Source organism: Daldinia loculata, assembly GCF_022478755.1.
Source record: "Daldinia loculata strain CBS 113971 unplaced genomic scaffold F4817scaffold_73, whole genome shotgun sequence".
Lineage (NCBI taxonomy): Eukaryota > Fungi > Ascomycota > Sordariomycetes > Xylariales > Hypoxylaceae > Daldinia > Daldinia loculata.
In genome coordinates this window covers 41,044-66,642 of record NW_026054927.1, presented here as the reverse complement: position 1 = coordinate 66,642, position 25,599 = coordinate 41,044, and the positions used below count along the sequence as shown (strand labels likewise).

The 25,599-nt window shown below is 48.3% G+C and overlaps 8 protein-coding genes across 8 annotated transcripts; 3 read left to right on the top strand and 5 right to left on the bottom strand.

The window, feature by feature from the left end:
• The first annotated feature begins 118 nt into the window (after positions 1-118).
• On the top strand, positions 119-1,597 carry F4817DRAFT_350925 (mitochondrial protein). Its single transcript, XM_049305007.1, has 2 exons — positions 119-510; positions 677-1,597. The coding sequence occupies exons 1-2, from the start codon at positions 352-354 to the stop codon at positions 1,379-1,381; spliced, it is 864 nt and encodes a 287-aa protein (XP_049154831.1). The 5' UTR covers positions 119-351; the 3' UTR covers positions 1,382-1,597.
• F4817DRAFT_350922 (putative coenzyme A transferase) lies at positions 1,579-3,932 on the bottom strand. The gene is made up of 3 exons (XM_049305006.1): positions 3,377-3,932; positions 2,766-3,222; positions 1,579-2,704 (listed from the first exon to the last, which is right to left on the bottom strand). The coding sequence occupies exons 1-3, from the start codon at positions 3,669-3,671 to the stop codon at positions 1,822-1,824; spliced, it is 1,635 nt and encodes a 544-aa protein (XP_049154830.1). The 5' UTR covers positions 3,672-3,932; the 3' UTR covers positions 1,579-1,821.
• A 545-nt stretch (positions 3,933-4,477) lies between these two features.
• F4817DRAFT_361748 (nucleotide sugar dehydrogenase) lies at positions 4,478-6,474 on the bottom strand (the record flags this gene model as incomplete). The annotated part of the gene is made up of 3 exons (XM_049306449.1): positions 4,478-5,722; positions 5,789-6,297; positions 6,402-6,474. 3 exons carry the CDS (start codon positions 6,472-6,474, stop codon positions 4,478-4,480), a joined length of 1,827 nt encoding a protein of 608 aa, XP_049154829.1.
• A 2,999-nt stretch (positions 6,475-9,473) lies between these two features.
• On the top strand, positions 9,474-11,363 carry F4817DRAFT_269927 (glycosyltransferase family 4 protein). Its single transcript, XM_049299406.1, has one exon. It carries the CDS (start codon positions 9,670-9,672, stop codon positions 11,203-11,205), a length of 1,536 nt encoding a protein of 511 aa, XP_049154828.1. The 5' UTR covers positions 9,474-9,669; the 3' UTR covers positions 11,206-11,363.
• F4817DRAFT_269946 (Isochorismatase hydrolase) lies at positions 11,364-12,797 on the bottom strand. Its single transcript, XM_049299407.1, has 3 exons — positions 12,712-12,797; positions 12,568-12,628; positions 11,364-12,487 (listed from the first exon to the last, which is right to left on the bottom strand). The coding sequence occupies exon 3, from the start codon at positions 12,170-12,172 to the stop codon at positions 11,522-11,524; it is 651 nt and encodes a 216-aa protein (XP_049154827.1). The 5' UTR covers positions 12,173-12,487; positions 12,568-12,628; positions 12,712-12,797; the 3' UTR covers positions 11,364-11,521.
• A 1,232-nt stretch (positions 12,798-14,029) lies between these two features.
• On the top strand, positions 14,030-15,346 carry F4817DRAFT_269908 (uncharacterized protein). The gene is made up of 2 exons (XM_049299405.1): positions 14,030-14,813; positions 14,884-15,346. The coding sequence occupies exons 1-2, from the start codon at positions 14,251-14,253 to the stop codon at positions 15,266-15,268; spliced, it is 948 nt and encodes a 315-aa protein (XP_049154826.1). The 5' UTR covers positions 14,030-14,250; the 3' UTR covers positions 15,269-15,346.
• Positions 15,347-15,603: 257 nt separating this feature from the next.
• F4817DRAFT_269891 (non-ribosomal peptide synthase) lies at positions 15,604-21,267 on the bottom strand. The gene has a single exon (XM_049299404.1). The coding sequence runs from the start codon at positions 21,092-21,094 to the stop codon at positions 15,755-15,757; it is 5,340 nt and encodes a 1,779-aa protein (XP_049154825.1). The 5' UTR covers positions 21,095-21,267; the 3' UTR covers positions 15,604-15,754.
• Positions 21,268-23,823: 2,556 nt separating this feature from the next.
• On the bottom strand, positions 23,824-25,175 carry F4817DRAFT_361745 (acid protease; the record flags this gene model as incomplete). Its single annotated transcript, XM_049306448.1, has 2 exons — positions 23,824-23,948; positions 23,999-25,175. 2 exons carry the CDS (start codon positions 25,173-25,175, stop codon positions 23,824-23,826), a joined length of 1,302 nt encoding a protein of 433 aa, XP_049154824.1.
• Positions 25,176-25,599: the final 424 nt, after the last annotated feature.

The window sequence follows — 25,599 nt, the reverse complement described above, 5'->3', positions numbered from 1 at the left end:
TAAAAAACGAACCGCTGTGGCTAGGGGAATTTGGGGTTCTACATAGCGTCGGGGGTTCTTGAATTACCGAACCCATTCTTCCAAGGATTATTACCGCGGCATTCCAAAAGCTTACATAGGTACCTAGCCTGCTAAAGCCGCGCATCTTAGGCCTAGAGGATAGGTGAAATACTTAATTCGCACGCTAATGAATCGCTATAAGCCTTTGGAAGACGAATGCGACAAACGGCGATTATCGGATATTATTAGGCCGAAGAGGAATACCTGAATACCTGAATACCAGCTGCTTTCTCTAGCTTTTATTCTTTCCTCTTGACCCCTTATCCTCTTCTGCGCAATTACGAAAATAATATGTCGAAACTTTCAGAGGCCGTCAAGGCGCTCATAAACGCCAGCCACGCGCGGTCTGGCTACACTCCCTCGTCGGCAAGTGTGCAGACTGTCCTAACAAAGTTCGCGAGCGACGCTGCAGAAAAGAAGGTCGGATTACCGGCTTGGGTGACTTTGTCGGTATGTTTTGTCTTGGTGCTGAAGTATGGGAAGATGGATATAATGATAATAAAAAATAATAAAAAATAATAAAAAATAATAAAAAATAAAAGAGAGAAATATGAGAAAGAATAAGAAACGAATAAACGAAGCACCAATAGCTAAACATGGATATTTACTATTCTAGACAGCCGTCTCAGCGACGCTAAACTGCCCCGAAGCCATGACGCAGATCTTCCACCTAGCCAACTCGACCACGACGAACGACGAGCAGCGCACACCCGTTCAGAATGCCGAGCTGATCCGCGAAGTCGGGCTCAAGTGTATCTCTTTCAACGGCATCCCGCGCAGCATCAACACGCTGGGCGCATTCCGTAATAGCCTACCCGCCGATGTCGCCTCATCATTGAGTACGACTCCGACGCGCGAGCTGACGCCATCTAACCTCGAGCTTCGTAAGCGCGACGGTCTCGCCCTCTGGGATAGCGTCTACGTAGGCTTCGAGCGCAAGCTACTCGACAAACTAGCCCAGTCGCATCCGGATCTGCCCGTCCACATCCTCAACGGCCACTACTCCAACTTGCTATCAAACCCACGAGGCGTAGATGTTCCTGTGAAGGTCGGTCGCGTACTCACGTCGCTTGTGGCTATCGCGTGTTTGCGCACACAGACCGGTGTCGGACCTCAGGTTATCTCGCATATCTTTGGTCTACGGAAGGCGTACGATAACGGCGACGCGCAAGCCGAAGGCGAGGAGCCTGTCGAGGGCGGTGCATGGCTGGCTACCGAAGACGGCAATATCTGGATATTGGAGAATATTGATAAGTTAGTCAACGTGATTAGCAACGGCGAAGGAACTACATTTGCGCCTGGGTTACGGGCTAAATTATAAGAAGGGCATAGTACACGGATACTAAACCAGCTAATGACGTGCTCATGTGCTCATCAAGGGAGGGTTAGGATATCTAATGTAAATGAAGTTACGAAACTGTACATGGGAATAAGAGCTTGAATGATAAATCAATATTCATATAGGTCTGAGAGATAGATATTAGGTTAGGAGGTAGTTTATATATCTACCATATAAGCAGTTTGTTTATACAAGTTTGTTTATACAAGTTTGTTTATACAAGTTTGTTTATACAAGTTTGTTTATACATAACACAAGCTAATAGTACCCGTTTCCATGCGTTAAGTACCTACCTAGATACGCATTAATATATATACAATAAACAATAAACATAAACATAAACACTCGGTGCGAACCATATTCCGTCTTGACTCGTCCCGTCTGGTATCATCTTGTTGTCTCACCCTCCCACACCTCTATGCTTAAAACGTCTTCAGATCATCCGCAACTATAAATTCAGCATCGGTCTTAGCCTTAACAGTCTCAACCTCAACACCTTCCGCAATCTCAGTAAGCGTTAGACCACCCTTGGTGCGATCAACCTGGAAGACAGCAAGGTCTGTGATAATTGTACTGACGACACCCTTGCCGGTTAGGGGCAGTTTGCAGTCCTGGACGATCTTGCTGCGGCCTCTCTTGTCGACGTGTTCTGTAGCCACGACGATCTTGGTTTGCTCTGGGTTCGACACGAGGTCCATGGCGCCACCCATGCCCTTGAAAACACGGCCGGGAATCATGTAGTTGGCTAGGTCTCCCGACGCAGATACCTGGAAAGCGCCTAGAATTGACACATCAACATGACCGCCCCGGATCATGCCGAACGACTCAGCCGAGTCGAATGTCGCTGCTCCTGGTAACAACGTTACCGTTTCCTTACCCGCGTTGATCAGGTCCGGGTCCGCTTCTTCCTCTGTCGCCGGGTAACCGCCCATGCCTAGGATACCATTTTCAGACTGTAGCCATACTTTGGTATTCTCAGGCAAGTATGACGCCGCCAGCGTGGGGATTCCCACGCCCAAATTAACATAATAGCCATCCTGAAGCTCCTTAGCTGCACGTCTAGCAATACGGTTCCGAGCATCAAGCGTGCTTGGTTTACCCGAGGTCGGATCCTCCTTAGGTGGTGCTACCTTCAGCACTTCGAAGTGCTTGGCCGCCGTGGCCGGCACGATACGGTCAATAAAGATGCCCGGAAGATCAACGCTGTCCGGATCAATAGACCCGATCGGTACGATATTCTCGGCTTCAACGATGGCGATGCGTGCCGCCTTAGCCATAAGGCCCGCATACGTCTTAGTAGTGTATCTACGTGGCGCGTATAAATACTCTATACTACGCAAAAGTGACGGTTTAGAGAGAAACTCACTTAAAGACACAGTTGCCTGCCTCGTCAACCTTCCAAGCGCGCAGGACCGCTACATCGCCGGGAAGAGCTGTCTCCATAATGTAGGATTTGCCATTGAATACCCTGGTCTCTTTTGGCTTGCCTTTTTCGAGGACAGCCTCCGGGGTGAACCTCACGGGTATCTCGCCAGTCTCAACGAACGTCTTCCCTCCTGTCGCCGTATAAAAAGCCGGGATGCCAGCCCCGGCCGCTCTCAGCTTCTCGGCTAATGTACCTTGCGGACATAGCTCAACAGCTATTTTCCCCGTTAAATATTGCTTCTCGAGCTCCTTATTTGACCCTAGATAGGAGAGGATAATGCGATCTAGTCGTCCGTCCCTGGTAAGCAGGGCTAAGCCGTGGTCACCGGAGCCAGCATTATTCGACACGGCCGTGAGATTCTTGAGACCCCTTTTATGTATAGCCTGGATGAGAGTTTCTACGCGTATGATCAGTCAGCCAGTCGCCCATGCAAGTCAATACTATCAACGATACCTAGTCATGATAGCTCGGACCAGAAACTTGCAAAATCGAGATAGTTGGCAAAGCCCCCCAAAGATTGAAGAAGCCGACCATTTTTATTTTGTACGTACCAGCAACGCCACATAACCCAAACCCAGCACTAAGGACCACGTCGCCATCCTTCAAGTCTGCGACGGCCTCATCTGCAGACTTGAAGACCTTTGAGCCGCCCCGCGCCGCTTTCGCGGATGCCTCAGTCGCGTAGTACCGGTGTGATCTCCGGAGGCACGGCGTGAACCTAGAGCTAGTTTTAGTAGCTGTAGCTGTAGCTGTAGAAATACTATATTGTCGTCGCGCGTGAGGTACCGCCCATCGATGTGAGAGTTGGACGGAAGCCCTAAGGACAGCACTCCGGGGCCGAGCCATCTTAGAGGGGTGGAGGGGTATGTAATGTAAGAAGACTCTTCTTTAAAAGCCCCAAGTTCAAAAGACCATTTGTGTTAAAAAGATTGGGAATGTCTATATCTCAGATCTATTTACAGAGTTTCCTGATAATGTATGAGTAACTGATCTATTGGTCGGTTCATTGGTTTTATTTTATCATGACGAAATGCGCTTGCGCCGAGGTTCGTATTCGGTGCTCGCAGGTTAATTGCTCTGGCACTTTGGTCGGCTGTTGATTTATGTCCGTACATCCTTTGTCGCCCTCTACCTTGCTCCAACTTTCCCGGGGCGTCGGATAAGTCCCACGCGAGAGTGGATAGGGGGGATTCAACATTGACTCGGGGCTGACTTGTAGGAAGCTATTCAAATGGTATAGGGGCATCAGTAGGTAGGTAGTTAACATCAAATGCGTCGCCATTTAAATATATTACTTATCAACGCTTAGAAAAGCCGGGATACTACATAGTATACAGTAATAGCAGCGACTATTCCGATTAAGCCCATCTTCCTCGACGAACTTCTCTTTATGAAAAAGCCGCTGTTTTCATATAAACTTGTAGAATCCAATTGCTCCAATATCAAAAATCAAAACGAAAAAGGGGGCCAACAAGACTCTTTGAAGGTAAATCCAGACCCTATGCAACCCAGTAGACCCTCTTTAAGCTACTCCCTCATAATGAGCAATGCGGTATTGTAATCAGCGTAATCAGTGTAATCAGAAACCATATAATGCGAAAACGACCCTGAAGGGAAAGAAAACCAAGAAAAGAGCACTCTGACTCTAACTCTCACTGACGCCCAACACTCTCTACACGAATACCCAAGTTGGCGAGCTCGTTCGCATCGATAATGCCCTTGCCGTCGAATAACCATTTTGGCTTGCTCATACCAAAAGAGATTTTGCTCCAGTCTAGCTTCTCCTTGGGCCTATCCTCGCTCGAGTTTCCCGCTGTGGAATAGCCGCTTGCCTTGATCAGCCCACAGTCGGGACAGTCGCTCTCACACGCGGGCTCTGGTCTATATCGCTGCAAAGGATCATTGTCAGGGTACGTCCCTGCGGGTGCAACGTGTAGAAAGTACTTGTGGAGTGATAATATATCCGACTCAGTAACCTTATAAGCGAATGGTCGGGGGTCAACTTTCTTTGAAGGTTTTGAAGGAGGGTTAGGCTTGTCTGTCTTGGCCGGGGTGCTTCGAAACTCATCGAACTCGGTTGTTATTAGGACGGCATGGCTGCCATCGCAGGCGGTATAGGCACTCGAATAAATCTCAATAGGCCCTCCGTCTTCTCTGAGAGCAGGCCGGCCTCTGATAAGCTCCTTGATCTCGGCTTTGACAACCACCGGGTTGCAGCAGGGATCAAATACTGCAATCTCCCTAGGGCCCTCCTCAAGGAGCGTCTTGATGATTTCGAGTGCGGGTGATTCTCTCGTGTCGGAAGTATTGGCCTTAAATGCGTAGCCAAGGAGGGTAATCTTCTTTCCAACCAGAGTGTTGTTGAGGCGCTGAATCACGCGCCTAGAGAAGCGGTCGCGCTGGTACTCGTTCATCTTTACCACCTGTCTCCAGTATTCGCCCACTTCATCTAAGCCAAGCGACTCGGCCAAATATACGAGGCTAAGAATATCCTTCTTGAAGCAGCTCCCGCCGAAACCAATTCCTGCTTTAAGGAACTTATCGCCAATGCGGGGGTCACGACCAACAGACGCTGCTATCTCATCGACGTTAGCTCCCGTCTTCTCGCAGATCGCAGAGATTGAGTTGATGCTGCTTATACGCTGCGCTAGCATCGAGTTCGCTACAAGCTTTGCCAGCTCAGACGAGTAGACATTGGTGGTAATGATACGAGATCGCGGGACCCATGCCGCGTAGACTTTTGCTAGAGATTCCGCGGCTTTACATCCAGATGGCGTCGTCGAAGATCCGATCAGTATGCGGTCGGGATACGTAAGATCGTTCATGGCTGTACCTGCTGCCAGAAATTCCGGATTTGAAAGTATCTCAAAGTGAACTCCGGGGCGGTAGACTGCCATCTATTAAACTGTTAGCCGGCCAAAGATCGTCTTGGTAGACTATCATATAGTAGGTGCCCAACTTACAGTGTTCCGGACAAGCTCTGCTGTCCTACAAGGGACGGTTGACTTTTCCACAATGATGGTTCCTGGCCTAGCATGCCGGGCAACCTCGCTGGTGACAGCCTCAAAAGCTGTCATGTCGGTGGCGCTTCCCGCTCCAGCCCCTGTCGACTTCGTTGGTGTGTTAACTGCGATTAGAACTATATCGGCCTCGCCAATATATCGTGCTACCTGAGTCGAAAAGAACAAGTTCGGCTTCCTAGCGGGTACGGTTGCCTTTGTGCTATAATACACATGATCAGGTGTGCAGAAGTGGTAAGTTTTCGATGTGCCACTATTGGTACTAGTTGGCTCATTATCGAAGTAACACTTCCTAGACCCATCACGAGCGATGCGAACAATGTCCGCCAAGCCAGGCTCGTAAATAGGTAGGTGCTCTGAGTTCCATCGGCGGATTCTCTGCTCATTTTTGTCCACGACGGTGACGCAGAGGTCCGGGTTTTGGTAAGCCATGACAGCAGCTGTCGGGCCCCCTACGTTTATCCTTTAGCTTCAAAGAATAGTAACAAACAGAAAGGGGCGATATTTATTTGTTCATACAAGAGGAGATAGCGTAAGGGAAGGGGGAATAACTAACCAACATAGCCAGCGCCGACACAACATATGTTACGGACAGGACGGGTCACATCCTGAACGGCAGGCGTCACCATTTTCGGTAAGGCGGTTCGCTCAAGGTCCGCGGCTAATTCCGCGCGGAGCATCGGACTAGATGTTGAGCTTCCATCCGGGGTAGTCGGAGCCGTTGAAGCAACATCAGCAGATGTGCCACTGTCTTCAGTTTCCGCTGTTGAAGTAACTATCGGCACCTGTATAGAACCCATAGTAGCTAAATAGAGCCTGGTGTGGGCTACTATTCTCGAGTGCTGACTTCTAGGGGGTCGAGAAAGTAGCTCGTGATTTCGCACGCGATATACGAACAACAGGGAGTAAAAAGACAATGATGAAACTGGGGCTACGATGCCTTCTAAACCCACTCTAGAAGATTTGCACACAAGTAAGTTGCGCAGCTGATGGGGTTTGTAGTAAGGTGGCCGTGCAAGGGTAGATATAGATACCTAGTAGGTAGAATAGAGAGCGTGACTGCTGACTCAGGAGACAAGTAGGTATCGTGAGCAACTAGGAGTCTAGAAGGAAACTGACGATGGTATGGTATCTGTGGGTGAGTCAAAGGTAGTCACGAAGGGCCTGTCTGGATGAATGGAAGGATGGTATTTATAAGAAGGGGTGGCCTCTTAGATAAGGGCTGGGTTAGGTTTACGTCCACCTAGGCAGGTATGACTATAAGTATAACTATATCTAAACTTAGGCACCGCTAGGACGCCACTTGGTTTGAAAAAACACAAGTAGCCTCTTCTCTAGAAGGGTACCTAACCTAAGGTGAGGTCATGTTTCCCTCTTAGCTTGGTAAAAGGCTTGGTAAAAGGATGTGCAATTGCGTTAAGCTCCTACGAGGACCCATGCTATAGACGCAGGTGGCGGATCTGGACAAGAGCTTAGAGCCAGTGTTTTGTCTAACTCTGTGCCACGGGCCATCGTCGTATCAGGTATATGCGGAGGGGACAGCAGATACCTACATAGGAAACCTAGGGTGTTGCTTAGGCAAGTTAAGTGCCAGCCCATTGCCGTAAGTTAAACGAACTGTATAAGCTACCGCGTGTACAGTGCCGTTAGCTGATGTAGTATAAGTACGTAGTAATACCTTATACTACCTACATAAGAGGTAGGTATGTATACAGAGACAGCTAGCAGGTGGCTCAACCCAGGCGAGTAAGCCCTGCAATGCACATACCGATGGGTAAGTCTGTCTAGGGCTTATTCAAAGTTGGGTTGCAATCTAATGAACTCTACACATATGTAAGGTACGTGCTAACCTGCTACCTACCGTAGGCAGGGTGTAGGAGCGGGAGGCTTGAGAGAAGAAAGTAGAGGGCCTCCTAAGATTCTAAAGGTAAGGGAGGTTATATCATCCCATTGTTGGCATTGCGAATATTCATAATAGTCCATCCCCGTAGCGAAGAAAAGCTGGAGCAGAGGATATAAGCAATATGTAGTTCGTATTTATCTACATGATAAACGACCTATGTCAACAAGGAACACATAGCAGATGAATATATAACATGTACCTACCTACATACCATGGCTGTTATAAGTGCGTAGTATGCGGCTTGGGTGAAACGACCTATGTAAGCCGGCCTTAGATATTTGAATGTGCGTCACTGTATACCTAGATACTGTAAATAAATGCCCACCAGTGTAGAGAGTACATGATGGGAATAATGCGAAAAGCTAGACGAATCTCTAGATCCCACTACATCTTATAATGGAAGAGAAGAATGAATCAGCTGGGAGAGGAAGCGAAAAAAAAAAAGAAAAAAAAAACAATAGCTACTCTAACCCAAGTCATACTCCAAGTATGATGGCGCAAGTATTACTTAGGGATAGATACCTACACAGCCAACAGATAAGCGTGCCAGACACACGAGGGTCTGATGTAGGGTGCTAATTTGTAAATGAGACAATCTAGATAACCTCAGATAAAAATGGTGAATGTCCGTGTGACATCAATCACTCTAAAGGCCAAAGCCTCATCCGGTACCCCCTTGTAAAAATGTAAAATGCCTTTGTTGAACGAATCTAAGTCCAGATGTTGCTTAGGCGCGATGTCGGTATACATGCAGATCTATATTTACTGCTGTAAGGTTTGTAGGACCCCAGATTCTCTTGCAGGTCTTTGCAGGTCTTTGCAGGTCTTGGAGGTTAACAAGGTTAAGTGTGAATCTGAGTTCATCTAAAGTTGATCTTATTGAGAAAATGTGCTGTCAATGCGGTATATGATTGGTGCGCTGACCTTTTTCGCGTGTGCCGTTAACAGAGCGTGTCATTGGGTGAATTAATACTAAAGGCAAACGGGAAGACGAAAAAGGTTACCCAAAGAAAAGACATATAGTACCTCAGGTAGATACCTCGAGATTTGCCTCTGGGAACACAAGGTTGGATATTAGACATTACATGTACATGTTGGTGGGTGATTAAGTATAACTATTAGTCTTATGCCCTTGAATCACCACATAGTCATAGTACCCCGTGAGCCACCGATCAGACCGACCGTGAATACCTACCTCTAATACTACCTACATCCCACAGACACTAAAGCCAATATTCCGTGTATACATGCATTAGGTACCTTAGGTATATATTATGCTAGGTAGCTGCACATAAGAATACACTCTCTTCAGCCAAGTACATAAGACATCTAACATGCCTTATCTTCTTATGCCCACCGGACCATCTTATACTCAAGCCACGGGAATACTTCACACCTTCTTTGGCAAGCAAGTAAATGTCAGCCGCCGCTATTGATTTGACACGAGATCCAATCCCCAAAGGAGCACAGATCACTTGTTTATAGTTTAGTATCATTTTCCTAAGTTGGCCGAAACTTTTTAGTTTCATCGCATCAAAACTCTGATCTTAACTCTACTACTACTTCTTATGGGATCTTTTATCCTCTGTGCTGGAATAAGACTCGTATTTATTTCCCCCGACTACTAGAATTTCTGATTCGGTATCTTTACCTGCAGCATTACATTACGGGCATCCCTTTTATACATCTTGACAACGGCTTATATCACGGTCTACTGATTAGTCTGGCAGCAGAAACCACGACAGGACCACCCAGGGATAGCCTTGACATCGTTCCTAGGTATAGATACATGTGAGGTGAAAGAGAAAGAAGCATTCCTGATCTGAACCTCCAGCTTGAAGCCACCGGACCACTTGCATAGTGCAGAGGGACATCGAGGGACTACACTACGTCAACCTGTCAGCTTCATCAAGCTTGAACTATGGCGACGGCACAGAAATCTCATAACTTTGATAGTTTCCCGTCTGGTCTGGCAGGGAAACGTATCCTGCTATGCACTGAGAGCCTCGGCCCTGTGAACGGCGTGTCACGCACCACCAAGATGCTGGTGGATCAACTCCGATCTCACGGGGCACTCGTCTCGGTAGTTGCGCCGTATAACCACACCAAAATAAACACCTTTAACCCGATTAGCTCTTCCAGCAATGCCAACTCGCTGTACCGCGAAGAAATACGGCTAACAGGGTATCCTCTGCCTTTCAACCCCGAACTCTCAGTGGCATATCCCGTACGGCTTTCTGAGATATACAGGCGGACGTTCGGAGGGCCCCCTGACCTAATCTACTTGGCTAGCCCTGCATCTTTAGGATTTCAGGTGATGCTGCAGGTGCGGCAGCATGCGAAGGAGTTGCAAGTACCTGTCATATGCAATTTTCAGACCGACCTGGCAGGATACTGCTCTGTTCTGTTTCCTTGGCCGCTAGGCGGGATCGCGAATCGCATCTTTGGCTTCGTCCAAGGCAACCTCTTTCGCGACTCTTCCGTGAAGACCATTTTCTACCCAAGCACATTCGTCAAGACATATCTAGACAAAGTCGCAAACGTGCCAACTAACAAAATGGAGGTTCTAAGACGGGGGGTCGACACCAAGGGCTTCGATCCGGCCAAGAAAAGCTTGGCGCTGAGAGAAGAATGGGCACCAAATGGAGAGCTCATCCTATTCACCTGTTCGCGAATAGCGGGCGAGAAGGGGTTCGGGTTCCTTGCACAGGCGGCCAAGAAGTTGGATGAGGAAGGGTTGGACTTCAAACTCGTCATCGTCGGCGGAAATCGTAACCCAGTCGTCTTCCAAGAAGTGAAAGATATGTTTGGCCCGCTGAATGAGAAAGGCAAGGTCATCTTCGTTGGCTTCAAGGTTGGAGAGGATCTGATGACACATTATGCCTCGGCCGATATTTTCCTACACTGCTCCGTCACCGAGACATTTGGGCTGGTGGTCTTGGAGGCGATGGCGAGCGGCGTGCCGGTGATTGCACGGGACGAAGGTGGACCAAGCGATATTATCGAGCACGGAAAGACCGGATTTCTCGTTCCACCCGATGACTTGGATGATTTCGTGCGAAAGACGCTGTTGCTTGGTCGAGACTCGAGACTCCGCGAACAAATTGCTCTAGCCGGCCGCGCGTTTGCGTGCGACGCCACATGGGACAGGATCAGCAATAAGGCCGCCTGGCAGATGTTTGACACGATCGAGCAATTTGAACAGAACAAGAAGTCGGGCGCCTCGACGACGCAGGCACCTAGCGTCGGCTGGCTACTCCTGAGTGCTCCCGCGAGACGATTTCTCCTCCCTAAGATCATCACGGCGAAGATAGCCTTTTCCCTCTCTATCATTTTTGGGTTCTGGGGGATTGTTGGTAGTTACCTCGTCCTCACAGACATCGGACATATGTTCAAGACCCATACACCGCGGGTCTCTACGCTGAAAAAACCTATAAGTCGTTGGATAAGGGGCTGAATATTACGACTAGGAGGTTCTGAGTTGAGGTTACAAATAGCCTTTCTGATTTAAATTGTATTCACAACTCCCCCCGAATACATTGCTTTCCTTTTATACCCAGTTTATTGTACTGCATCATTTATTGCTCAAGCTCATGGTCGTATGCACCACCTGACACACCACAACTTGGTGAGATATTAGACTGCGCAGGGCTAACGGGTTACATGATGGATTGGTTATTGATTGGTTATTGATTGGACTTGTTTTTGAGAGCGTATATATCTACTCCCCCTCGAGTGGCTGGCAGATGAGGAAGCAAATTGTAGATAGCAATTTAGTTTCCAAATACGTTACGCAGGACGTCTTGCGTGTTTACAACTTGAGCAAACTCGCCGTTTAAAGTAACAAGGCTCACTTTATGCACCGTTTCAGCGTCAATTCCACCCTTCGAAAACGTGGCGCATGCATCGCCGACGAGGACGATATCGCCTTCATCGAGTTCGCCGGTTGGGCTTGTCACGGACACGACCCTTAGATTGTTGGCCATCCGTGTAGTTGTGCTAACACAGTGGTCCGTCGTAAGGCCCATTATGACGAGCTGTCTAACTCGTTGGTCTTTGAGATGGGCTTCTAGTTTGGTGCCAATGAAGGACGAGTTGACATCTTTGATAAAGACGGGCTCCTGCGGTTCTGGCTGTGCGAACGACAGCGGCTGTATCCCCTGGACTAGTTTGCCATCTATCTCAACCTGAGTACCGGGATAGAGTATCGAGTTCGGATATATGCTGTGATGGTGGACGTGATAAATGTCTACCGCGTCTTCACCCAGCTTCTTATTGTATTCCCGTGCCGCGTTCAGCAGAAGCGCGACATTCTCCTCGAATTCAGGCGTACTGCGGCTAGTGCCCCAATGTGTTGGGTGTCGGAGTCCATTTTGAACGTCGATGATAATTAGAGCTGTCTTGGCGGAGTTGGCAGGCTTCATTTTGATTTATCTTGATTGTTCTTTTTCTTTCTTATAAAAAATAGCTTACAACTTGCAACTCACAGAACGCAGTATGGTATCAAATGGGTACCTTCATACATGTAATTAACTAACCCGCCGTGGGCTTCTCCCCGATGACGACCGGAACTTCCACTGTGAGTCACGGAAATATTGGAATGATTAATAATATTCATTACGTTTGGGGGTCGTCGAAATAGCTTCCGCGTGGTTAGTATATATGCACCCACCCGATTATTCTAATGAAGTAATCTGCACTAATTGATGACTCTCGTTTGACGTACACATTTAGAAAATCTAGTATAAACGAGACGATGGCGTCAATAGTGACCCGCTGAAGAGGGTAGTTGAGTTGCCGATAATAGTAGGTAACTGACCTCAGCGGTTGTGTGTTTTCCCAAAGGATTGGATCTGTCTTAAAATAGAGGATCAAACAAACTATAAGCACGCCGTTTCCAGGTAGTTAGTCCTCATCTCCTAGAGAATTAGGTACTTAAACATCAATAGTTGTAACATCTTACAGCCTCAGCTTAGATTTTCGAATTACCTAGAATGTCACCGTTATAATTGTAACTTTACGTGCACTCTTGTAAGATATACTCCCCTAATACGGATTAGAAATAATATAAGAAAAATGAAATGGGTTCGGTAAACTCGAGCATCTTGCTTCTATGCATTCTTATTTTTTTATTGTAGGCGCTAGCAGCGTATGATAGGCGCAACCCCGTACTCGGTGCTTGGCTACTAGGGTCTGCGACACGAGAACAGGGGTTACTTAGGGGTTTGCTTAGGGGAAGTTGGGGGCTTTGAAGCCTCAAGATGCGACCAGACAGGGCTCAGGGGTCTTATTAGGGATCTTCCTAACCCATCCAAATTCCAAAACCCGTTAAAGTTGAAAGCTAGGAGAAAGGCCGATTGGTTAAGTCCATAGGTACCTAGGTACATAAGGTTAGTAATACTTGGAGCAATGGCGCTTTGTCTGCTTTGTCTCACTGACGCCGGCCTCTCGAAACCTCTTCCCTCTTCATCGACGTCGCATCGTTAAGCGATCCGACAGTCTCGGAAACTTGCAGAGCGTCAAAACACTAGATACCTGTTATGTTGGCCTACTACGTGTATAGTACAGACCACATATTTGGATAAGTAGAATCTTACCTTTGTTTCTACTAACTACCACTTTTTCATTACCACGGGCGTGACCCATCATCCGGGTCTTATACGATCCTCTCGTAGGTCAAGGTCGGCTTCACACTTCATTCGTTGGCTTCGCGCCGGTGCAATGCCAATGTCACTACGCTTCTTCAGTCTCCACAATGCGTTGGCTCTCCATCATCTCTTACATACGTAGTATGTAGCATTCTCCATCGTACCACCAGCTGCTGCAACAGAGTCTTTTAACTCCTTGTTCTTAATTCTTAATATTTGTGTCATAAGGGGGTCCTCGTTGCCGCAGAAGGAGTATGATAATCAACAAGGGATAATCAACAAGGGCTAACCAACTCCTCGTGTTTTCACTCCTCCTGCTTGTCTTAAGTTCGACAGCAAGAGATCTCCCAAACCCTGCATCTTGATCTGTTCTAGGCCGCCGTGCAAAGATCGCTCGACGACCCACCGTCATGCCATTGCCATTTAGTCGGTCTACTGGGGTCTGTTTATCCCTTGTCTTATTGCATCTATTCTAAGCTTGTATTCTAAGCTATCGAGTTGATATCCGCCTCTTTTTTCCATTCTCTCCTTTCCCGAATCACATTACTACCCGTTCTGTCCAAACAATAATATTGCCGCCTTTCCGTTCTTTGTGGGCAGGTCCCTTTTCCCTTTATATTATTTTGCTGGATCTCCAATCTGATCGGCGCTACGGATTACTTGGGTCTCCGCTCCTAGCGAAAATCGAATAGGTACAATACGGACAGGTTCCACACGCTCTTTACGAACACTCTTTACAGATATATCGATATATCACCTTCTTCAACCGCCGGCCGGCTTATTACTGTTCAACAGATACATACTTTAGTCCATAGTCCAATATCATAATCGAAAGTAAAGGCCGTCTCGCTAAGATGGTTTGGCTAAGTGTTGCCGTAGCTTCGCTATTTGCCTCGTCGGCATTAGCTAGCATGGAGCCTATGGTGGGAGGAATCATGAACACGCGTGCGACCATGTTGGATACAAGATTCGACGATGCCAATGCCGATGCCGATACCGATTCGTTAGAAAGGCGACAGACGACGTCGACAACGAATGATTCGCAAGCGAACATGACTCAGTGGAACACGGACACTTTAGCAGCCTGCATGACAGCATTGTCTCAGCTCGCAGCTGCGTCGAACCCCTCGGGAACAGCCGTTTGCTATAATCTATTCAGCCTCGACACGAACGCCGGCACATTCATGGCTGACTTGCGCCTCTTCCAAGTATCAACACCTTTCGGAGAATTCGAAGGTATCCCTCCGTCGGACATCTCCGTCGGACTTCAGTACAACGGGGCCTCTGTCTCGCCAGTTGGTCAGGGTGCGCAACCCGCGAATGTCTCCAAGCGACAGAGCTCGACGCCTACGATACTCCAGACGTACATGTTTATTGGGCAGATAGATAAGGCCAAAATGGCTCAACCTATGACGATGTAAGTACCTAAATTAGATGCATATCTCATGCCGTATTATTGCGCGCAGAGGCTTATATTTTTTTAATAGGGGTGTGCTAGAGGCGTTGGTGATGCCAACCGTCACATTGACAGGAAAAAACTTAGAGGGCCAGCAAGTTAGCACGAATGTCTCTTCTAATGAAGCTGCCTTCGTCAATGGCATATTTTCGACGGATGTTGTCATGTCTGATTTTGCACTCGCCTCGTTAGCGGTCGAGAACATCACGGCCCAAATGCTCGAAGGCACAGTGGCCTTCGTCTTGCCTGGTGTTAACATCCTAATCTTCCCGGTAGGTCTAATTATCACCAGCATCTGGTTGGTGGTTGGATTTGGATTTTACGCGTTTGGTACGTACGAGCGATACAATTACCGGGATACGTATAGGAGGCGAAAGGCAAGAGCTGAAGGCAAACCCGCCAATGCGAGAATATAAATCGACCGCATTAGTAGGATGCAAATTCATGTGTAGGTGTACAGTGGATGCCGTCGAAGCGGGTAGATTAATGTTTAAATGACGGGCAATTTTTTGGATTTCGGCAGCGGATTTTAGACTTATCAATCCTTAAGGCGTGCTGGTTTAGTACCTATTCAGTTGGTATTCGTATCAACTTCAGTTATAGGCGGGTTACACTGTTCGATATTACCAAGTATATATGCTAGTTTGATATAAAGAATCAAGAAGTTGTTATAAATGGCTCTGGTCACAGTTCCAAATTACCTTATGTATAGAGGTCAAGATTTTATACACAGCGAGCTCATCGATATACCTTATATATATACTGAGAAAACTTGACTCGTTGGTAAGGCGTCTACATACAAAAGTATCCCAAGACTCAAATGAACGACTAAATAGTAGGAAGACACTTTATCCAAGTACACTAACTTCTATAGTTATATATTGTTCACCCTTTATATCCAATCAGAAGAGCAGCTCGTCCGGCTTCTTCACCAACATCCCCATTATCTCCTCCAACTCGTCCAGCAACTCTGCCGCAACGCCTATCCAATCCTGGAATGTAACGAGTTCCAACGTCAGACTATCCCCATCGACGAACGCCTGTACTTTCCACTCGCGCAACGGCTCGAGGTGCGGGTATACCGTCTCAAAACGGCACGTCGCCCCGCCCCCATCCCCGTCCCCGTCCTGGTCGCCCCCAAATCCAAACTTCAGCTCCTCGACGTGGACTACGTCTTGGTGCACCACCGAGTCGAACCAGTCGGCGCCTTCTGGCCAGCCCGGGAGCGGTCCGCACTCACGCATGATCTCCGTTAGACCCATGCACTCGTGCAGCGCGCTGGCGACGTGCTGGTGTTGCACGTATCGTAGCAGGTCGCCGACTTTCCAGTCATCCTCGAAGCGTACCCGCACCGGTACGTATTGCCATGTCGGTCCCGCGACGGTGTCCGCATGCGGTAAATCCGTATTCCGGCCGCTGACGACCTCGCCGAATACGACGTCTCTCCGTGCGAGCCGTCGCGCGAGGCACAAGGCCCACGCGGCTGTCGGTAGCGTCGCCACCGTTATGTCCCTTAGCCGCGCGGAGATGTCGACCGTCCGGCTGATTGCGGCAGGGGTCTTGGATGTTAGAGGTAAATCCGGACGGAGGATGGTGAGCGAGCTGTCTCGTAGTAGGTCTCGCCAGTAGGGGATACTTCGCGGGATGCCCTTATTCACGACGTGGTACACGAAGGAAGAGAATGGAACGGAGTCTACTGTAGCCTTGCCGTCGTATAGAGCGCCGAGCTGGTGTATAAGGCCCGGGAGACAGACTTCGTCGTACTGTGCGTGGGAGATGCGGAAGAGGAGGCAGCTCTTATTAGCATCGCCTTGGACGAACATGAACTTTACGAAGGCAGATCCTAGAGGCATCTTGGTTTGGACGTCGACGTCGCATAGCTTATGCGCAAACGAGTCCAAGTCCCCTTCGATCTCGTATTGGTCGATTGCAATATCAAGTGTTTCAAGGACGACGCCGAAGCACTCCTCGCCGCTCTCTACGAAAACTGTTCGCAGAATTTCGTTACGAGCGACGAGTTCCCGACAGCTTTTGAAGAGTCTTTCCTTGTCGAGGTGTCCGTCAAAATGGAATAATTCGTAGCGAGCGGAAAATCGAGGAAGTTGAGTTGTGCCCCTTACCGCAACTTGCTGGAGCGGACGTGCCGGGAAGATATCCCTGATTGCATGATCGCCTTGGACAAGCTGTGGCCTGACCGTTTCAGCGATGAAGCTTTCTACATCTGGGACGTCAAGCAATGAAAACGGTGACGGTGGCGGCTCGGTGGACTCAGCAGTCACTTGCTTCTCTTCTCTTAAGATCTTCGCCATATCGTATAATGTCCTATGCTTAAAAATCTCGGGCACCGTTAATTCCATCCCCCTAACTCGGAGCTCCGACACGAGTTTCATAGCCCCGATAGAATCGCCGCCAAGCTGGAAGAAGCTGTCGTTCAAACCAATTTCATCTTCGTCGATTGCTAATATTTGACTCCAAGCCTGCCGAAGACTCTTCTGCTTCGCCGAGGTGGCCGATACATGCTTTTCTCGTGGGCCAGTAAAGAATATTCTAGTAGAACTCGTTCGTTCGACGAAGGTAATATCACCATTCGCATCGTACTTTACGAGTTTATGAGTTTTGTAGAACCGACCGGTGTTATTCTGGTCAGCCCACTGGGGAGACGACGTCAACTCGAGACCAGGTTCGCCCGAGCACCGTATTAAGAGTTCCCCAACAGCACCTAGAGGAAGTAACCGCTCCGGATCAACAGCGTCGACGATCCACGTCTCGGATAGCTCACAACCAGTAGGAAGTAAAGCAGCAACAGCTGGACTTTTTGCGCCAGCCTGGCTCAGGCGAGTAAGCTCAGACATATCCTCCTCGGCTAGTATCTGAAGCTGGCTACATCTAGCATCTGGGTTCTCGACGAGCTGCTGCGTAATCTTTTCAAGCTGTCGTAACATTCTCTCCATCTGCGGACTCGTTACTGTTTTCGAGTCGAAGCTTGCCATGACCAAAAAGCCCCGCGGGTCTAAGGAACACACCAGCATCAGGGCGTACGTGTTAAACTTGAGCGCTTCCTGTGCCGCTTCATCATCGCCAGCAGGAACAAAGCCATCCGCTGGTTGCTTTTCGCTGGGGGTGGTTTCGTCAGCATCTGCGCTGGGATGTAATACCAAGCCGGTTCTCAGCTCGCAGGCCTCCCGCGCATCCGGACTTAGACGTCTGATATGTTGCAGGCCAAAGTGCTCGTGGGGGATTCCAAGGACTGATTGGTCATGGATTTCCTGTAAATACTCTCTCACGGTCATATCATGGTTAACGGCTACTCGAACTGGTATCGTAGCGATCATAGGTCCTTCGATCTGTTCGACACCCGCAATAGGAGCGTTGCGCCCAGTAAGCGTCTCCCCGAACACCACATCGTCGGTCGAAGTATAAGTTGAGACCAAGAGCGCCCAAGCACCGCGGATAACCGTGGCAATCGTTATCCCGGTATTGGGCTTGCTAGTATGTACGTAGTGTTCTAGAAGAGAATCGGCTTGTTGCTGATAGCCTGAATAGGGGAGAGGGGGGAATTGTTCATTATTAGCGCCATCTAGTCGTTCTCGCCAGTAAGATTCCGATTCATTGCGGTCCATATTAGTGAGGTAGCTAATAAAGTGTTTAAACTCAGCTGGTCGCTTTGTTGGGAGGCTGTTGTATGCTCTATTAACTCGTTCGACCACTAGAGGCATCGACCATCCATCGTAGAGAGCGTGATGCATTGTCAAGACAAAATGCGACTTTCCTGTAGACCTCTCGTTGACGACCACGCCGTATCTAACTAGAGGCTTGCCAAGTTGAATAGGTTCGCTCCTATCTTGAACCAGATAATCGTTAAGACTCTCCCCGGATAACCACTTGCAGTCGAAGTCATCTTTAACGACTACTTGCATCAATCCTTGGCTTGTGACCTGGACTATCCTCGTCCGGAGAATTGCGCAATCTGCAGAAGCTAACTCGAAAGCCTTCGCGAGGTTCCGCGCTGCCGTCTCGTCTTCAAGTTCGACCACGCGCTGTGCGACATAGGCTTCGCTGACCTTAGCGGACAATGCCATGAGTCCTTCTTGAAGAGGCGTGCAGGGGTAAATATCTTCAATATTTAAGGGGTCGACGTCGCAGATAGCAGCGCAGTCTTGTCGCGCTAAATCCTCTGACCATTTACTACCAAGAAGGGAGAACGGCGGAATCTCGACCACGGTTTCGCTGCATGCAATCCTCGCAACCAGAGCCATGTCTGAGAGCACAGGGTTGGCGAATATGTCGGCGACCGTAAGCGCGGTGTCTTGTGTTCGCGCTTGAGCTACCAGCTTCATCGCGCGAAGAGAGTCACCTCCTAAGTTGAAGAAGTTATCATGAGCGCCAATATCGACATCCTGTCCGAGGACTTGACCCCATAACTGTGCAAGTTTCTTTTCCGTTGGAGTTGAGGGCTCTTTTCTAGGGACCGTCGCTGCGGCGAACCCGGCGATGTCTTTCCTACTAAGGGTATGCCCCAATTCTCGGAGGCGTTTGCGATCTGTTTTCGCCGAAACTAACAAGGGCATGGTCTGTAAAGGAATATATGCCGCCGGCACCATATATATCGGTAGGTGTTCCGATATGGCCTTGTTCATACCCGTGAGAGAGTCTACCACTTGGGGCGATAATGATCCTAGAAGAGGTTCGGATTCGGGTACAAGACCTGCTCGCTCTGCTATGAACGCAACTAATGTCGGTTCACCAGCAGGTCCGCCAGGCCTAATGACCTCGGCAGCGACACGAGTACCCGGTGGTAGTTTGTCTCGCATATTGTACTCGATCTCTGCGAGTTCGATCCGTTGTCCACGTAATTTCACCTGCTGGTCGCCTCGACCAACGAAAATAATCGTTCCGTCCGGGTCGTATCTTACTAAGTCGCCGGTCTTATATAGTCGTCCACTACGGCCTACATGCTGTGGGCCCCCGGCTAGAAGCCATTTCGGGTCGCTAATGAATGCAATAGCTGTTCTCTCAGCATCGTTCAAGTAGCCTGGTCCTACTATAGGGCCTTCAACCAGAAGCTCGCCAACTGCGCCTATGGGCATGAGTCGATGGTGATTGGAAGGGTCGACAATCCACAGTGTTCCTCCAACTCCCCTACCGATGCTGACATGCGCCTTTTGGCTTTCTGCACCCACATCGCCATTCACAGCGCAACCTACGGTACACTCCGAAGGGCCATACGCATTGATTACCTTCGTATTTCGACTCCAAGTGGCTGCGTCGCCCGCGGATATAGCCTCTCCTCCCAACCCGAGGACTTCAAGCGAAGGTATGATGTCGGGGTCTAAGACGCGGGCGACTGATGGTGTCATATGAGCCATATTGACATCCATCTTCCGTATGGCGCCGCTAAGGTCATTGACTCGATCGGCATCCGAGGGAATGCATAGGCAACCTCCCACCGATAACGTGCACAGCATACAATCGATGCAAACGTCAAAAGCGTACGACGCAAAGTCGAGGACTCGCGAATGTGCGCGATATCCGACTATTTCCGCGCGTGGTATCGCGCCGCTAGAATAGTTTTCGTGTGTTATAATAACCCCCTTCGGCTTGCCCGTGCTGCCCGACGTAAATTGTATGTAGAGATTCGCGCTCGCCGGCACGGAGGGTAAGCTCGGAGATGTATTGTAGCTGCTAAACTGTTCGCTAGAGAGGGTAATATGAGTTGCGCTTGGTGCAATACGATGGCCGAGGCTCTCTTGTAGCTTCGACGTTACAATAGTAGAAGCGCCCGTTTGCTCGACGATGGTGCGTAGTCTGCCTTCGGGCTGGCTCGGGTCCATGAGCGCAAATGTCGCGCCTGATTTCATGACGGCAAGAACAGCTACAACAGTCCATTTTGATTTCTCGAAACATAACGGCACAATCGATCCTATCCTGACGCCTACTGATACGAGATGAGCTGCTAACTGATCTGATTTCGAGCTAACATCTTGGTATGTGAATGCGCCATCCCACGAGTTAACAGCTGGCCGGCTGGGATCTTCCTTTGCCTGCTTTTCCACCAATTCATGCATGCAGATTTCCAAGGTAGGGGGAACTGGTGTGTTCCAGCTCCATATCTGTTCCAACTGCTCTGGGGTTAAGCCGTCTTCTTCGAGATCTGTTGGTGGAGTTGTAAGATGACCACTCGAGATACCCTCGTCAGTGTAGACGGAGTCCACACACGAGTTGTCTACATCGTTCTGGCCCATTGTTGAGTTTGCGATAGCGACGACGACGACGAAGACGATAGCAGTGATAGTGACAACTGCTCCCGAGTCGATGACCAGGACTTACAGGTCGATATACAATTTTTCATCGGCTAGAATAGCAGGCGCTGGCACATTTGATGAGCGAGTGGACCTTGGGTAGAGTCTTAAGTCTGGTGATGCTGAATTCAAAAACTTTCAGAGACGGAATGCCCAGAAGGCCAAGTGCCTAAGTAGGGAAAAGGCCGCAACAGGCACATGATAGTTTCATACCTGTCTCCATTGTTGCCGACAACGGCAAGCAGATTCTTGTATGATTTACTAACGCTGGTACGAGAAAACAGTCACTAATGGAGCTGACTTGGAAGCAACTTTCCTCTTCTGCATTAGACGCTATTTATGGACGCCGTTAGAACCGAACCAAGATGACACCAACGCACGTCTTCTCCACAGGGGACGGATCAGATAACTTTAAACGGATCAGATAAATCATAGTAATTTCAGAAACCTGGTTAGAGGGTAGGCGGACTTGGGGAGGGTCCAGAAAGGGTCTAGAGAGGGTCTAGAGAAGGGTGGAGAGTCTTGGCTGTATATACATACATACCTCCTATGTATAATCGCCGTTGTAACGGTATAAGTTATACCAAAGACTTGATGGTATGTTCTTGGTGGTGTGCTTGTTAAAGCGAACCAGCAAGATCCCCGCACAAGCTCACATGTCATTCCAATTCCTACCTTTTGAAAGATCTACATCTGCCACTAAGCTCTCCTACGTATTCACTCCGGTCGGTCGTATATTACTTGTAGGTGTCTAGGTACATATGTACGTGGGTGTGCGTCAATTTCAGAAAGTCACTAAACCCCACGCACTTACGAATAACATACGAATAATCACGGAGCTTGGGGCGTTAGCAAGTTATAAGCTGGGCAGATGTAAGTGGGCATGTTTCTTGTGTATGGAATACATACAGTAATATGCACACTTCATAACGTACCTCATTACCTGCCTCGCGTACCCTAAAGTCTCAGATCTCTGGCAAATCAGCTTGGGATAATCACATCTGGACCTTTCGGTAAAAGCCAGGTTCACCACATAGCTCGATGCATCAACCTGCGTTAGCGGATAAAAGTTTTACGTCAACTGGCTAGTAAAGCATAGAATACCTAGGTAGGTACTATGTAAGGGGAGTCGGGATGGTCGGGATGGGGGGTGAGTTGCATGGTACCTGATGTTCCTAGAATACAATGGCGTGGCATTCAAGAACCAATGGTTTTGTCCGACTTCGGACATTTACCTACGAAAAGAGTATTGTAATTGATCCTATAAAGTCCCGCTTAAACACTAAGAACGTGAGGTTGATTGCACTTATACAGAATAACTTGGTGTTATTAGTTTATATCCTAACTTTATAAATATTTAGCTTGGTTTTTAGGATGCATGTAAACGATGAGTACCTAATGCATTAACACTTCAATTGCTTATAGTAATTGATTGACTGGTGAGTGCTCGTGTGGGTGGTACTCTGTACGTAAGGTAATTGAGCGATTTGTGGCTAAGAGGTACCTATCTCCTTTAAAATCTTCTCGGAGCCCCGATATATCTTTCGTCTTCAGCTAACAACTGCGACTAACTAAATCAGCTTCAACATTCCAAATTTATCTATGTTATCATTAATATCTATCGAAATGAATATTTAAGATTTCGCATCATATAAACAAGATCATGTTTGCTTCTATTTGGCAACACTTAGTTATAGGTTTATTATAACTAGACCAAAGGCTCTATCACACTTCTAAATCTCTTCAATAACTTTCCTTAGGGAACTATTAAATCAGCTTTCGAGATTCCCAATTTTAAAGGCTAAAATTCTAACCAATCCGGCATTAAGAAAGGCGACCGCTAGGTAACTATCTCCGAAACAGTGAAGAACATAGCCGCCGAGGATGATCATGTCGTCACTCAGCCACTCGTAACCTTTACGTTCATGCTCATAAGAATAGGTCAATGGCTGTCTCATACTGTTCTTCGTCTCGGAATATGATAAGCCATCATCTATGTCTTCAACTACACGATACTCAGCTAGATGTCTACGCCCTCGGAAGGTGATCCTTCCGGCAAACCCAATATCTTCGCCGACCGCTCCACTGACCGAAAGGAATCTCCTCAAAGTGCGTTAGGATGCGGAGAAAAAGAACCTGTTACCTCAGTTAGAGGAAGTGTGTTTGCTGTAAAGGGTTAAGAATAGAAAGTATAGCCATCTATCTACGCATAGTAGGCGGTACAAATATTACAGTCAGTCAGTTACCAGCCAGTAGAGTAGATATGATGGATGTGTGGTCAACGCGAATGTAAGTCTACTATTATAGCCGCGGTCCTAGGATCGTTTCGAAGTCGGTTTCACGCGGGATTCATTCCCAACTACAGTGATCTTCATTATTCCCGTTTCAGTGCCTTCGTACGAGGACCTTGGGCTGTAGTATTGTCAATCCTTTAACTTCATTATGTGACTTATTGTGGTTGTAAATGCGCTTTTCAAAATGTACGGGTATGTACAAGTAACCATGCCAGCCAGGCCCAATGAATTCCACGGCCTTCAGTAAATTCCCCAAGTCTACTGTATCCTGACACATGCCTCTTGGAATCAAAAAAATCTCACATGATATATACAATTCATAGCCATAGCTCACATGCAAGGAAATAGTGTACATATGGTTACATACAAGAGGCACATCTATACGTGCTGTGCAAATCCAAGAGTGTTGTTTCCGCCGTTAAAGGCGACAAAGTTGCTCTTGAAGAAGATATCACCGTAGATCTGGAGACCTGCCGTCGTAGCTTGTAGACCACCGAAACAAGCTATTACGTATTAGCATGACAACTTCGTAGCGGAGCTGTAGTGAACTTACTCTGATCATCGACTTGAGCAAAGTTGATGTCGGTGCCCTTGACGGTAGCCATGGTGCCACCCACATCCAGCTGGAGATCGGGCAGTTGTGCACTACAAGGAAACGTAAAGCCACCTTGCTGTTGGTCATCTACGGCGCCATCGACTTGCGCATAGTAGGCCTGTGCCACAGCAGGATCGGCCAAAAGGAGAGTGGTACCGGTGTCGGCAATCGCCTGTGCGCCGGCCGTAGAAGTCTGGGGAGTTCCACCGTCGACTGCGAATTTCTCGCTCGTGAATTGCCAGAAACCATCTGTTGTATTGACGGGAACCCATGTCATGGCACCTGTGAACTTGCTCGTATCCACACGCCCGAACTCGTATGCGCCAGCTGCTTGCGCGCGGAGATCGGCAGTGAAAAGGGGTTCGGCGAGTGACGACTTTACGTTGTCGAAGAACGTCTTCTGTTGAGCTGGCTGAACAGTGTTAAGTTGACTGAATGCGAGACCGAGTAGGCCGTTGTTGTTGGTGTCCTCGACAAAAGATCGGGAGACAGCGGTGGCCAACTCTATTGCTTGCTTGGTAACGGTAGCGCCGCCAATGTCCACAGTATCAGTGCCGACGTTGCCCGCAGCACCCGAGCCGTCACCGTAAGAAATTTCGAATGAGGCACCTTGCATGAGAGCAAACGTCTTGGATTGAGTTGGGTCATAGATAGTGTGGCCCTGAGTCGCGGCTGTGCTAAGCTGACTGTTGAAAACCCATAGATCGGACGAGCCGGAGTCGAAATCGAGGTTCAAAGTTTGTCCACCAATGGTGACAGGAGACAAATACTCAACATCGTTAGCCTCAGGGGTTGTCGTCACGAGACCGGTTCCGTTAGCAGCGGACCCGGCAGCCTGGCCACCTGCGGCTGCACCTCCATTCTGACCCTTTTGACGGTGACCTTTTCCTCTCTTAGGTTCTCTCTTTGAGATCATCTCAGTCTGTTGCTGAGCAGCGCCTGCAACGGATGCCGGTATAGGCATCCTATATTTCCGGAGTGTCTTTAATAGAGCTCGAGGACCATTACGACCAGTATAGTTCGGGTTCGGAACTCGTTCAACCTTGTATACACCTCGTTTTTGGATTCTAACCGGGGAGGCAGAAGCCAGGGCCAAGAGCCCAAAGAGGAGCAACAACTTCGCGAAAGACTGCATCTTCCTATGATCGTAAATGAAGTGAAAGAAGGATGTCGTAAAAAAATATACGTATCACCACACCAGGTGGAATAAATGAAAGAAGAGACTCAGAAAAGACCTAGCCTTGGTTGGCAGTTGGACCAGGAAGAATCGGTTAAGAAGCGGAAGAATTTACAAAGAAGGGTAATGAAGCCAAAGAGCCTCAAGGAGCAAGAAAGGATTGAAAAGAAACAAAAAAATAAAGCAGCTGCTGAATAGAAGTTGTCTCAGACAACAACGAACTTCATGGGAGTTGAAGCACAGGAAAGAGGGTAAAACGAGAGCCAAGAGCTCTGCTTTTGAAGGAAAGACGAAAGCCAAGAGAAAGGAAAGGGGCGTTGTGGGGATTAACCCCGGTCGACCATCATTCGATTCTGCATGGAAGTCAGAAACAAGCTCTAGC

Excerpts from the sequence above, each read along its gene's own strand:
- F4817DRAFT_350925 (XM_049305007.1), top strand. The coding sequence starts at position 352 with ATGTCGAAACTTTCAGAGGCCGTCAAGGCGCTCATAAACGCCAGCCAC. Across the intron at positions 511-676 it reads CGGCTTGGGTGACTTTGTCG|ACAGCCGTCTCAGCGACGCT; the intron begins GTATGTTTTGTC and ends TTACTATTCTAG.
- F4817DRAFT_350922 (XM_049305006.1), bottom strand. The coding sequence starts at position 3,671 with ATGGCTCGGCCCCGGAGTGCTGTCCTTAGGGCTTCCGTCCAACTCTCA. Across the intron at positions 3,223-3,376 it reads TGGGTTATGTGGCGTTGCTG|AAACTCTCATCCAGGCTATA; the intron begins GTACGTACAAAA and ends TCATACGCGTAG. Across the intron at positions 2,705-2,765 it reads GCAGGCAACTGTGTCTTTAA|ATACACTACTAAGACGTATG; the intron begins GTGAGTTTCTCT and ends CGCGCCACGTAG.
- F4817DRAFT_269927 (XM_049299406.1), top strand. The coding sequence starts at position 9,670 with ATGGCGACGGCACAGAAATCTCATAACTTTGATAGTTTCCCGTCTGGT.
- F4817DRAFT_269946 (XM_049299407.1), bottom strand. The coding sequence starts at position 12,172 with ATGAAGCCTGCCAACTCCGCCAAGACAGCTCTAATTATCATCGACGTT.
- F4817DRAFT_269908 (XM_049299405.1), top strand. The coding sequence starts at position 14,251 with ATGGTTTGGCTAAGTGTTGCCGTAGCTTCGCTATTTGCCTCGTCGGCA. Across the intron at positions 14,814-14,883 it reads ATGGCTCAACCTATGACGAT|GGGTGTGCTAGAGGCGTTGG; the intron begins GTAAGTACCTAA and ends TTTTTTTAATAG.
- F4817DRAFT_269891 (XM_049299404.1), bottom strand. The coding sequence starts at position 21,094 with ATGGGCCAGAACGATGTAGACAACTCGTGTGTGGACTCCGTCTACACT.